The sequence below is a fragment of the Staurois parvus genome, unplaced genomic scaffold, assembly GCF_062004578.1.
Source record: "Staurois parvus isolate SC_StPar_1 unplaced genomic scaffold, SC_StPar_1.0 ptg000206l, whole genome shotgun sequence".
Taxonomy (NCBI): Eukaryota; Metazoa; Chordata; class Amphibia; order Anura; family Ranidae; genus Staurois; species Staurois parvus.
This window is the reverse complement of record NW_028318002.1, coordinates 886,680-900,411: the sequence shown is the minus strand read 5'-3', so window position 1 is coordinate 900,411 and position 13,732 is coordinate 886,680. Positions and strand designations below refer to the sequence as shown.

At 41.9% G+C, this 13,732-nt stretch overlaps 1 protein-coding gene across 1 annotated transcript in view; it reads right to left on the bottom strand.

The window, feature by feature from the left end:
* Positions 1-11,860, bottom strand: part of DHX33 (DEAH-box helicase 33) — a 32,506-nt gene extending 20,646 nt beyond the window's left edge. The window contains exons 1-3 of the mRNA XM_089678499.1: positions 11,516-11,860; positions 6,597-6,757; positions 4,638-4,865 (exon numbers count right to left, since the gene is read on the bottom strand). Coding sequence (XP_089534625.1) covers positions 4,638-4,865; positions 6,597-6,757; positions 11,516-11,720 — 594 coding nt within the window. The 5' untranslated portion in view covers positions 11,721-11,860. The remainder of the gene's footprint in view (positions 1-4,637; positions 4,866-6,596; positions 6,758-11,515) is intronic.
* Positions 11,861-13,732: the final 1,872 nt, after the last annotated feature.

Sequence of the window (13,732 nt, the reverse complement as noted above, 5' to 3'; positions counted from 1 at the left end):
CCAGAGGTGATGTCAGGACGTAGCGAGGAATGACCGGAAATTGTGTTGACGTGTTTCACCCCTCCGCCCCCTTTTTTGACTCCTAAGCTTTTGAGAGTCCATTACATTTGGTGAGTGTAATACATATTGATTGTCACGGAGGGTGTCAATACACTGAAGTTTCTTTTGCATGAGCTCCATCACTAATTCTTTTGGAGCACATTGGATGTGGAATATTTTTAATTTTTTGGATTGGGACTCTTTTTATTGTTTTTGATTTGGACACAATATTTTTTATATTTATATTAAGTTTTTTGTGCTGTGTTTTGATTTAGACACTATTATTATTTATATTTATATGAAGTTTTTGCGCTTTTTTACACATTTTATTGTTTGACTATTGGTCAACAAGGAGCAGTAGCATTGGATGGTGATTTTAATTTGGCGCAGGTTTTGGTTGATGATCTTGTCTAATGTAAACCTGCATGTCTTTTGTATGTCACAGAACAATCATTCTCAACCAGGTTTCCATGGAACCCTGGGGTTCTTTTAAAAGTTGCTCCGGGTTTCTTGAGCTGTGAATGATTGACCTCCTATTTGATGGTGCCTGAATAGTTCCAGGGTCATTAGTCATAGCCAACGATCTTTTCAGCTATCTATAAAGGGTGACTTTCTGACCACCATTGTAATGGAGGGCATTCTTCCCACAGGCCAACCAATGTAAGGGGGATTTTTCCTACTGACCCACTAATGAATTGGTTTTAGCAGGGTTTTTCCGAAAGCTAAATTATTTAAAATGGTCTCTCTGGGGTAAAAAGGTTGAGAAAGGCTGTCAAACAAATCAAGTATGAAAAGAGATAACTTATTGCTTATTCTACAAAGATATTATAAATGGCCTGGCTAGATTTGTGGGTACTCCTAGAAAAGATTACAATTAATTGGATCATAGATTTATTGCGAACCAGGGTGGATAAAAATCAATGATTTAAAAAAAAAAATTAAAAAAAAAAAAATCGTATTTTTTTTATTTAAAATCGTATTTTTTTTATTTAAAATCTGATTTTTTTTTAAATAAAATGCTTTTTGAGGAAAATATATTACCATCCAAAGGTTATTCCATCATGAAATAAAGATTAGTTTTTTAATTATGTAGAATAAGGCTGTATATGTTTAATTTTTTTGGTAAATAAATTCCATGAATCCATTCACAATGTCATGCTCTTCCAGGAGGTTTTTGTAAGATTATTGGGCAGTTTCTCTGCCTACAAGATATGATCACAGATGCTTGGTTTACTTTTGCAGTTCTCAAACTGAATTTGACTCAGCGGAGATCACATGCCTCTTCTTCACAGCAAAAATGTTATAACATGAACAGAGTTAAGAAAAAGACCTTAATCCTAACTTCTACAAACCTATGAATACAGAATCAACCCCTTCAGTGCTAAGTTTCAAGAAGTTCAGTGAATAGAATAGAAACAATATTTTTCTGATTGTTTGGAGTGGAATAGATCTGCACAAGAAGAAAGTGAAACTAAGTGTGAGGAGGAAGGGGCTGACAGTCTAAGTTTCTTAAAATATATATATTTTGTTTAGTAAAATTAGTTAAACATGGATGTTTGTTTAAGCAAATACCATATGCTGGAATGTTATTGTTTCAGTGGAATAAATCTATTTAAATTGTTATTATTAAGGGAATGATTATTTTTCTCCTTCCTAAGTACAACAGAAGAGTTGTCCAAATATGAATGATTAACCTATTAAACCGGGGATAAAAAAAACTAATATGCAAGTAGATGAAGATTTTTAGAATAACAACTTTTCATATTAAAGTTATACCAGCAAGAATTAGTCTTTATGTAGAAAACTAGGATTTAAATCAAGCCTTACTGACTAGTGATTTAAATCAAATCCACCCTGTTGCAAACTAACCGGTTTCTGCAAATATTATTGCTATTGCTAATTAACTGCAATCAGTCAGTTTGACCACTTGCCTTCCAGAAGATTTAATCCCGTCCCTGACCAGACCATTTTTTGCGATACGACGCTGCCTTATTTTAACTGACAATTACACGGTCATGCAGCGCTGCACCAAAATTAAATTTACGTCCTTTTTTACCCCCACAAATAGAGCTTTCTTTCAGTGGCATTTGATCGCCTGTGCATTTTTATAGATATATATATATATATATATATATATATATATATATAAATAGGACCTACAATTTTGAGAAAACGAATATTTTTGACTTCCTGCTCATAAACATGTCCAGTAAGAAAATGTTTAAAAAATCTAATTTCATCATAAATTTTGGCTAAAATGCATTCTGCTACATGTCTTTGCTAACAAAAATCCCAATACGTGTAAATTAATTGGTTTACGTGAAAGTTATAGGGTTTACAAATGGTGGTGTATATATTGGTTTTTAAAATTTATTTTTTACTAGTAATGGCAGCGATCAGCGACATTTAGCGGGACTGCGACAGGGTTTCTGGAGGACTTACGATGTCACTGACATCACTAGGGACACCAATACAGTAATCAGTGTAAATTAAAAGCACTGACACTGTACTAATGGCACTGGGCAGGAAGGGGTTAACATCTGGGGCAATCAAAGGGTTAACGGTGTGCTGTTTCACATTGTATGCAGAGCCATACAAAGCAGTGTGCAGGAGTTGACAGAGAAGAGAACTGTATTGTTTACATATAGTTCTCTGCCCCCGTCGGTAATACTCGGCGATCACCAGGTGCTGTAAAGTAATCATCGGCCGGGACCCGGTGATTGACAGCCGAGGCCGCAAAAAAAATCAATAAATAAATAAAAATATTATATATATATATATATATATATATATATATATATATATATATACACACACATATACACACACACACACACACACACACGTGATTTTGCGCACCTGTGCCACCCTGCAGCAGTATTTCTGATATAGGGCAGACGGAAAGCAGTTAAAAATGGAGGAAAATAGTCAGTCTGTTGTTTGACAACATTGTGTGCTGCACACTAGACAGATCAGAGAAAGGAGAGAGTTGTCTGAGGAGATCAGAAAGAAAATTATAGACCAACATGTCCAGGGTAAAGGACATGAGATCATCTCCAAGCAGCATGATGTTCATGTGACTACAGTTGCAAATATTATTGAGAGGTTTAAAGCCCATGGGAGCGTAGTCCACTTCACTGTATGTGCTTTCACAAAAAAAAAAATCAACCCCAGATTGAACAGAAGCCAGAAAGATCTTCAAAGGAGATTCAAGCTGAACTCCTAGGTCAAGGTACATCAGTGTCTGATTGCATCATCCGTTGCATTTTGAGCGACAGCGGGGTTAAAAGGAAGAAGATCCAAGAGGACTTAAAGCAAAAACATAAAAAAGTCAGACTAGAATTTGCTAAAATGCATACTGACGAGCCACAATGCTTCTGGAAGAATGTCTTTTGGACAAATGAGATTAAACTGGAACTTTTTGGCAAGTCACATCAGCTTAACGTTTTCAGACAAAAAAAATGAAGCTTTTAAAGAAAAGAATGCTGTACCCAGTGTGTAACATGGTGGGAGGCTTGGTTATGTTGTGGGGACATTTGCTGTATCTGGCACAGGGTACCCTGAATTTGTGCAGGGCACTATGAAATTTCAAGACTATTAAGGAATTCAGGAGCTCTGTCTCAGTCATAAACAACCATTCCAACAAGATAATGAACACCCATGAGTGCCTAAGAATTAAACAATGGACTATTCTGAAATGGCTTTCTAGGAGCCTTGATTTAAAACCTATTGAACATCTATGGAAAGCATTGTCATTGTATTCTGGAGAAGGCACCCTTCAAACCTGAGACAGCTGGAGCAGTTTGATCAAGAAAAAAGCAAGTCAAACTACCTGTTGGCAGGAGCAGGTGAAGTCTCACTGAGAGTTACAAAAATCACTTATGTCCTTTCCATTTCTCCATTTATAATATTCTGTAGAATTAAAAGCACAGACTGATTTATTAAATATGGAATAAACAATGATGGGTTCTAATCACTTTGGTGGAAGGGTTACTTTTTCATGGAAGGGTGCCAACAGATTTATCCATGTCTGTATGAAGCATATAAAATGATTTATTAAAAAAAAAAAAAAAAAAAAAAAAAATGTATTTCTCTTCTCACAATGATCCAGAATTTTACTGAATATTTCTCTGGGTATGACATCACGACAGAAACACAATTAATATTTTAAAATAGTTGGCGCTTTCAGGGTAAAAGGCTGTTTGAAAGTCTTGTCTGACTTTATGTAGCATATTCATGTACAGCTTGATTTCGCACACAAATATTAGATATTCCAGGTAAGCATCTAAACAAACATACTTGTAATGCTGCTGAGTTTAATCAACCTCTGTGTGCAAAAATGTCAATGAAGGAGCAAAAACAGTGTAAACTGCCATTTGTTTGCACTCTCCAACTGTCAGCATGTTTCCTGTCAATACATGTGCACTACAACATTGCCTGATTAACTATTTGTACTGACCCTTCCTCTTCCAGTCTCATGTACAGTGGACTACTGAAGGCCAACTTCAAGTACTAATTATTTTTCAATGAACACACAAGTGCATTCACTGTACTCTTTAGAATTTTATAGAGTTCATCTTTTTCAATCAGAAACTTACTTTTAATGGCAATTTCCCAAGCTCCTTCCTCTTCTTTTGTGCCATTTTAACCACCCCAAACAGTACATCAGTGTGCACTGTCCTTTCATGAGCTTCATCCAGGATGATGACACTATACTTGCGCAGAAGTGGATCTCCAATTGCTTCACGCAGTAACATGCCATCCGTGAGGAATTTAATTTTTGTCTCCTCTGAAGTAACATCTTCGAAACGAACAGTAAAACCAACCTGAGAAATGTCATAAAAAACATTTAATATCTCAGAATCTCTCCTACAATAACAAATTATTTAAAAAAAAATATTAAAGGTTTTATCACAGCCATACTGCTGGTTTATTAACCAGAAAAAATTCAGAGGTCCACCTATAAAAAAAAAAGTATAGTGGTGAGGAAGCAAAAAAGGGAGAGACCAGTCATATGATCTGTCCTTCAATCACAGGAACATTGTGCAGAGAACAGTTTGCAGGACATCACAAGCTCCACAATGTGGTCTGAACTTTATGAATGAAGCATAAAATGCAGTTGCAGTGTGGAGTAAACACTACTTTTTTTTTGAATGGGGAACAAGTGTAAAATGCTATGTAAGGAGTAAACACTGTTCTCTATAAGGAGTGTGGGCCTTTGGGTAACAAATTCATTCACCACACAGGAAATAAGCAGAGAGCAGCATAAAACAAAATTCTCTGCAAATCCTCTTATTATTTTAGGTAAGAGAAAATACTTTTTGATACATTTACATTAAAATAAATATGTGGCTAAAATGAAGTTAACAAAATGCATCTTACATTGACGGGCATGTACATTTCCTTTCCTTTTCTCACATAGAGCCTCTAAAGAACTAAAAACCAGTGCACCTGGATTCTGTAGTTAGGAAGGCCATCCATCACAGTGATAGGGATGTGCAATTCATATCGCCTGATGCCTGGGACATGCGGTTCTGGGCGTCGGGCAAGTGGTTTTTCTTTACATTTAGCCCTGCTGTGGGCAAACAGCAGGATTTACTTTTTTTTTTTTTCGGAACACCAGTGAAGCATGAACAGATCTTCACGCTACACCAGAGTTAGCAGGCTCTCCACTCGTCCATGCAGCTGTCCAATGTAGGCAGTCCCCTCTCCACCGGCCTCTCACTAGCTCAGCAGCTCCCTCAGCCCATCCACTCCGCTCGGCAGCCCTGTTTAGTTCACTTCTCTTACTCTCCTCCTCCTTCTTGGACACGCTGACAAGCCACCCTTCCCGCACACCTCAGCACTCGCTCTCCTCTCAATTTGTATCTCTCCATCAGCATACACTCTGCTGCAGAACACACAAACAGCGGGCAGCCTCAGGACCCAGACCACCATAGAGGACATATCAATGGCAACACACATTAAACTCTGTCCTATTACTACTTATCTACTCCAGCTGCCACATACTGCATTGTACTTTGTGACTGCTGAATGTGCCACCTCTGACCATCCCCACGCTCCGCATGCCACCTCTGACCATCCCCACGCTCCGCATGCCACCTCTGACCATCCCCACGCTCCGCATGCCACCTCTGACCATCCCCACGCTCCGCATGCCACCTCTGACCATCCCCACGCTCCGCATGCCACCTCTGACCATCCCCACGCTCTGCATGCCACCTCTGACCATCCCCACGCTCCGCATGCCACCTCTGACCATCCCCACGCTCAGCAGGAGTATGGTCAGAGGCATGATTGGTGAGCGAAGGGATGGTCACCCTTAATTAAATACGGTTTTGGTTAAAAACATTTTTATCTGGACAAGTAGATTGACGTGAAGGACAAGTAGATTGGGACCCCAATTTAGTCCTCTGGACAAGTAGTTTTTTTACATGTCTACACCCCTGAGTATACAGCAGGTGCAGAGCATAGGAACGCAGGCACACAACTTTAATCTAGTTACAGGTTGATTAACCTCATAAACCCAAGTACTACAAATGAGTGAGAATGCTTACCAGTTTGCCAAGCTCAGACTTTCTCTCTTCCGATACTCTAGTTGCTAGAGATATAGCAGCCACTCGACGGGGCTGGGTAATCCCAATGATACCTTGACGCCCAATACTGGCTTCATAAAGATACTGTGGAACCTGAGTTGTTTTGCCAGAACCAGTCTCACCTGTTAAAAAAAGACATAACCAGTGAGAAAATAACTATACATAAACCTGATTCAAAGTAAATGATTCAAAGGGAATCCAACACAGTATACAGCAAGATCTGAGGATAACCTCAAAAGGATGCTGTCCTTCTACTCCTGGGCTGCACAATAGTAGACCTGAAGGTCCTATTTAAAGTGTTACTAAACCCAGAACCTGGCATTCACTATACCTGGTTTCCTACAGTGCACAGAACATGAACATGCAAATATAATAAATATAAAACTGCTACATACATTTTATCATCTGCAGTTAGAGCAGTCTTGTGACTTCTATCAGTGTCCAGCAGAGCACTGATTAAAGCTTGTAGGAGGAGTTTTCATTCTCCTCTGATTGTCTTAGGAGGCTGCAGGACCCTGGCCCTCTGTCTGAACAGTGCTGATTGGCCCCGTGATGATCACCTGCAGACTGATTTTACTGTTGTGGGTTTAGTAACACTTTAATGCTTCTCGCACAGGTGTCTTGCTTTCCCTTTAAAGTAGGTCTTACGCCAAAATGTGAAGATTTGTTATGTCACAGGGCAGATTTAGAAGTTTTATTTATGCCTAAGCAGTACCTTTTGTCTCAAATTCTTCCTGAAAAAAAGCAATGAAAATTTCTGGTACATGGCAGTACCATCAGCAGCCCCTTTCCAGCAGAGCAATGCCATCAACTCAATTCTATCTGCTGTTCCTTTCTGAGCAGCACCATCATCTACCCTTTTCCGGAAGGGCAGCACCATCAACTCAGTTCTTAAAAGATTAGTACCATCAGCATCCCCTTTTCAGCAGAGCAATGCCATCAACTCAGTTCAACAGAGCAATACTATCTGATGCCCCTATCTGAGAAGTACCATAATCTATCCCTTTCCAGCAGGGCACAACCAGCAACTCAGTTCATCAATAGATCAGTACCATCAGCAACCTCTTTTCAGCAAAGCAGTGCCATCAATTCAATTCTTCAGCAAAGAAGTACCATCATCTACCCCATTCCAAGCAATATCATGATCTAACCCAGGGGTGTCCAACCTTTTGACTTTCCTTGGCCACATCACAAGAGGAATTGTCTTGGGCCACACATAAAATGCACTAACAATAAGGATAGCTGATGAGCAGGTATAAAAAAAAATAAATATAGAGCAGATCACAAGTTAACGATCACCGATATAGATAATGTACCTGAGCAATAAAACTTCATTTTTTTTTTATAATTTTATTTTTAAAAAAAAGCGAAATAAAACCAGTGTAATATTTGACACGATTTTTGATAAACGAATGCATCAATATCTGGTTCGATGGATGTAGTAGCAATTCTCAAAGAATTTTCAAAGGTGCTCATCAGATAGTTTGGCTCTAATTGTGCCCTTTGTGTGGTTTATCCTTGACAATAGTTGCTCACAAATAAAGGTACTACTGAAAACTAATGAGTAAAGTGTAATTATGAAGTGGGATATTTTTCTTTGGGAAGATAAAAAAAACCAAAAAAAAAAACAAAAAAAAAAAAAACTTATAAATGTTCAGTAAAGAGACACTGTCAAATTATTCTTTGGCCGCATGTGTTCGCTAAGTGTAGACAAATTTTTTACAAAAAAAACTCCAAAATAAATAAAAATTTTTAAGTAAATTCACGATTTTGTGTTGGGCAACATTCATAGCTGTCTTGTGCTGCAAGTTGGACACCCCCTTGGCCTGCAGGTTGAACAGAACAGCTTAATTCTGCTAAATTTTTCATCATAAGAGAAGTAGCTCAAGCTCAACCCTCCAAGATGGGTTTGAATCTCTGTTGGATATTTATTACGGTTCTTTCCCATCGTTTTTTCATTTCAATATTTTTATTTTAAATTTTGACAAAAAAATCGATATGGCGAAACAGGAGAATAAAGGGACCACAACCCCAAGTTGTCACAAAGGTTCAAATGTAATAATGCAATGAAATACAACAGGAGACTAAGGATGCACCGAAATTTCGGTGGCCGAAACACTTCAGCCAAAAACACCCCTATTGGCTGTTGGCCAATACAGCTGCCGAAAATAACCCCGCCCCCTTGCAGCCGCTCAGTTCTCAGAAACCACCGAATGATAGGCATAGAGATAAGTGAAGGAAAGATGGCCTCCACTCATCTCTATGCCCTTGGAGTACCCACATCCTCACGTGCGTACATAGTGGTGAATGCATATGTAGGCAATGGTGTTCAAACCACACACATGAGGTATCGCCACGAACGTCGGAGCAAGAGCAATAATTCTCGCACTAGACCTCCTCTGTAACTTTACATTGCTAACCTGTAGAAATTTTTAAAGCATCACCCATGCAGATTTTTAAGCACTGCAGTTTCAAGCCATTCCACGAGCGTGCGCAATTTTAAAGCGTGCCATGTCGGGTATCTATTTACTTGCCGTAACATCCTCTTCCATATTTTCTAAAACAATTGGGGTATATATTGTTTTTTTTAATCAAAGTGTATTTTTTTTTTAAAAAAAGACATTCATTTTTAAAAACTGCGCATTTCGGTTAAGTGCATACAGAATTTTCATTTTCGGCACCAGAATTTTCATTTCTGTGCACCACTATTGGAAACCCCATGAAACCTGGACATGGGGCTTACAGGTTAACACTGTACAAACACAGTTGTTACTATAAAGTAATTAAAAAAAAAAAAAAAACACTGACAATGGTCAAGAAAATTTTGTCAGCAAAATTGTGTCAGCTTGGGAACAGCCAGCGGACAATATCCGAGAAAGGCTGGCCATAGACGGGCCGTTTATTGGCCAAAATTGTCGGCCGATAAACAAAAAATGGGTCATTGCTGCCATGGATGCTGCCACCAATGCTTACGAAAAACGACCGTTTTTTGTGGATTTTCCAGCATGACCCATAAAAAGAAAAGAGAAGATCCACGAAAAGTGGCCAACGGCATTGCCCCACCAACGGTGTGAAAATCGGCTGATTTTTCATTCAAACAAAAATTCGGCAGATAAACGACCCATCTATGGCCTGCAAATGAAGAAAAGCGAACAAAAAGGACTCAGAAAGGCAAAGCAGTATTGAAGTAAGGTGGTGGGGGGGGGCTTCCATCATCCAGGTTCCTGATAAATATTATGACGCAAGAGTAGAATGACAGATTCATTGATCCCAAGTGTTAGGAGCTTTGGCCTGGGTGGTGCAAAGCCTTTGGGGGTTTGGAATGGGTGGTCCAAAGCCTTTGGGGGTTTGGAATTGGTGGTCCAAAGCCTTGAGGGGTTTGGAATGGGTGGTCCAAAGCCTTGGGGGGTTTGGAATGGGTGGGCCCGAGTCTTAAAGCGGAGATTCAGTCCCTAGTAAAAAAAAAAAATAAAAAAAAAATAGAAGTTAGCAGCTACACAAACTGTAGCTACTGACTTTTACAAAACAGTCAGTCACCTCTCCTAGGATCCAGTGTGTCCTCACCGCAGTTGGGTTCACCGGCCGTCCTGTGTCCCTGATGCCCGCATCTTATGTGTGAGCACCCAGCTGTGAAAGTTTGTGGCTTCATAGCCAGGTGCCCACTGCACATGCGTGCGTGGAGCTGTGCATTATGAATAGCCCGCAGTCCTCTGGGACCTGTCACGTGGAACTTCTGATCACAGCATAAGTGGGAGCGGGTACTTGTCAAAATTGGGTACCTACTCCCCAAAGGTGCCAATCCTTAACGGGGAGCAAGACCTTAAAGCGGAATTTGCCCATTTGGCCGGGGTCTCTCCCAAATCTTAAAGACATTTGGCCGGGGTCTCTCCCAAATCTTAAAGACATTTGGCCGGGGTCTCTCCCAAATCTTAAAGACATTTGGCCGGGGTCTCTCCCAAATCTTAAAGACATTTGGCCGGGGTCTCTCCCAAATCTTAAAGACATTTGGCCGGGGTCTCTCCCAAATCTTAAAGACATTTGGCCGGGGTCTCTCCCAAATCTTAAAGACATTTGGCCGGGGTCTCTCCCAAATCTTAAAGACATTTGACCGGGGTCTCTCCCAAATCTTAAAGACATTTGGCCGGGGTCTCTCCCAAATCTTAAAGACATTTGGCCGGGGTCTTTCCCAAATCTTAAAGACATTTGGCCGGGGTCTCTCCCATCAATTTTATTCCAGGTGATGAGAAAGCAGCAATACTGAGCTGACAGGGAGTGTACCCCCTCTACCAACAAGAGATCATCACACCCATCAATTCCTCCTCACCTTCTGTCCCGGTGACAAGGTTATGGGGGAAATCTCCGTAAGGCACCCCAACCTGACAAGGGTTCAAACTTCTTTCCTTTCTATCCAAAATGAAGACAAAAATCCTGCCGATGTTCTCTTTCAAGTGTTATGCATTATTATCTTGACTATTGTAAGGCTGGCCATAGACGGGCCGTTTGTCAGCCGATAAACAAAAAAAAAATCGGTTGTTGCTGCCATGGATGCTGCCACTAATGCTTACGAAAAACGGACGGTTTTCGTGGATTTTCCACCATGACCGATAAAAAGAAACGAGAAGATCTGTGAAAAACGGCTGACGGCATTGCCCCACTAACAGTGTGAATTTTGGCCGATAAAGTACCCATCTATGGCCTGCATAAATGTGTTTATATTCATTGCATGCATCTCTGGAGATAAAACAAAGGGTTTCTTCCTCTCTCCAGTATGTGTGTACGATGTATACAGACACACACTAAACGGTGCCCCCAATAGAAGGACACAGACACCGGTATTCAGAGCCCCAGCATCCATCCCGGCCTCCCCCCACCCGGCTCACCAATGATGACGGCGTTGTCCAGCTGTCGGAGCTGCCCTATGAGCTGGGCTCGGGCCTGGTAGATGGGTAGACTCCGCCGCTGCTGATCGATGGGCACCGGCTGTTTCCTGGGCCCGAGCTGCATGGCCCCTGTCCGGAGGTGGCTGGATAGAGGGCTTCCCGGCTTGAACTTCTTGGCCGGTGGGAGATAGGAGTCCTGAGACATAGTCCTATACACGATGATGGGTTCTGTTTAATCGGTGCAGCAGTCCATGTGTCCCCAGGAAAGGTAAACACGACCCGGGGAGAGCATACCGAGCCGCAGCTCTGTCACACGTGCTTCCGCTTCCAGTATGACCGATAGGTGGTGCAGGAGAGGCAGCTGAGCCGGTCCAGTGCAGCGGGGGTGGCTGTAGTGTGTGGTGTGTGCAGTGTATTCCTCTTCTACAGTCACGACACTCCATTCCACTGCACTCCACCTCAAAGCACACGATGGACTGGCCTGCTTCCACCTTTCTCCAGACCTATTGGGGGGCTTTCAAATGGCTCTGGACACAGAACTCTGTTAGTATCGGGGCGGACTGACAACTCATGGGGCCCCCGGGCAATAGGGGATCATGGGGCCCTTGTGTCCTTGCCCCAACTCAAAAAAGCCTATGAAAAAGATACCAGGGTCATCTCATGGGGCCCCCTACTGACCCCCGGCCCTCGGGCAGTGCCCGAGTTTCCAAATGATCAGTCCGCCCCTGGTTAGTACTGCCATTACCCACATGCTTACCGGGCACTTATACCCCCTTCCTGCCCAGGCCAATTTTCAGCATTCAGCACTGTCACACTTTGACAATTACACAGTCATGCAACACTGTACCCATATGACATTTTTATCATTTGTTTCTCACAAATAGAGCTTTCTTTTGGTTGTATTTACTCACCACTGGGTGTTTTATTTTTTGTGCTATAAACAAAAAAAGAGCAAAAAATAAAAAAGTTTCTTTGTTTCTATTATAAAATTTTGCAAACAGGTCATTTTTCTCCTTCGCTGATGTGCATTGATCAGGCTGCACTGATAGGCAGCACTGATGGGCACTGATAGGTGGCACGTATAGATGGCACTGATGAGCTGGCACTGGTGGGCGCTGATAGGCAGCACTGCTGGGCTGCACTGGTGGGTGGCACTGGAGGGCACTGTTGGGCACAGGTGGGTGGCACTGCTGGGTACTTGTGGGCGGCACTGCTGGGCACTTGTGGGTGAAACTGGTGGGTGGCACTGCTGGGCACCGATCATCAGGGCACTGATGATCAGTGCCCTGATGATCGGTGCCAATCCCTGCTCTGACAACTGCCATTCTCGGCAGTACTTTCCTCACGGTCTGACTGCGTGAGGAAAGTGCAGCTGAATACCAGCGATTGCATTTCCCGGTGATCAGCGTATCATTGGACACGGCTGATCACGTGGTAAAAGGCCGCTGTGATTGGCCTTTTACCACATCACGTGATCAGCTGCGGCCATAGGACACAGCGATCACAGAGATCGCCGGGTGCGCACCCACGGGGGTGCGCAGGAGTTCGCGTTCTGGGAGGACGTCATATGACAGCCTCCCAGAACTGTCCAGCCACAGTGCAGCTGTCATTCGGCTATCTGCGGTCAGCAACTAGTTAACCACTTGATCCCCAGGCCAATTCTGACACTTCCCACCAGGCCCAGAGTGGGCCTAAAAATAGGTCAAGGTGAGTAGGGAGTGGGGCCACAAGTCAAGCACAGTGTTGATTATGGCTGGATGTTAATGCAACATATACTGGATTGGACGTTTATTATCTGTTAATTTTTTTGGACTGTCACTTTATGCTTTCATAGTTTATGGTTCTATTTATGATGAGATAGCGCATCACATTTTTTTAATTTAATGGACAAAGACAACTCCCTCTGTATGTCAAAGGCAAAAGATGAACAGCAGTAGGAATCCTGGTCTGCAGAGAGGGAACTGGACTTGTTGATTTAGTTGGCACTGCTGTATCATGATTTGTATCTGTGTCCTGTAGTCAGCTTGAATGATAACTGTACTGCAGATATACTCCGATGACGCTGGTATAACTAGGCCACAAACTGGAGCAACTGTATGTAATGTTCACAACTATGTGCAAGCAGATAACTGAGGTGGCAAACTATCAGATGCATGGGCATCTCTCGCCCAATCAATGTGGTTTGGTGGATTGCTACGATCCATCTTTCCCAATGTA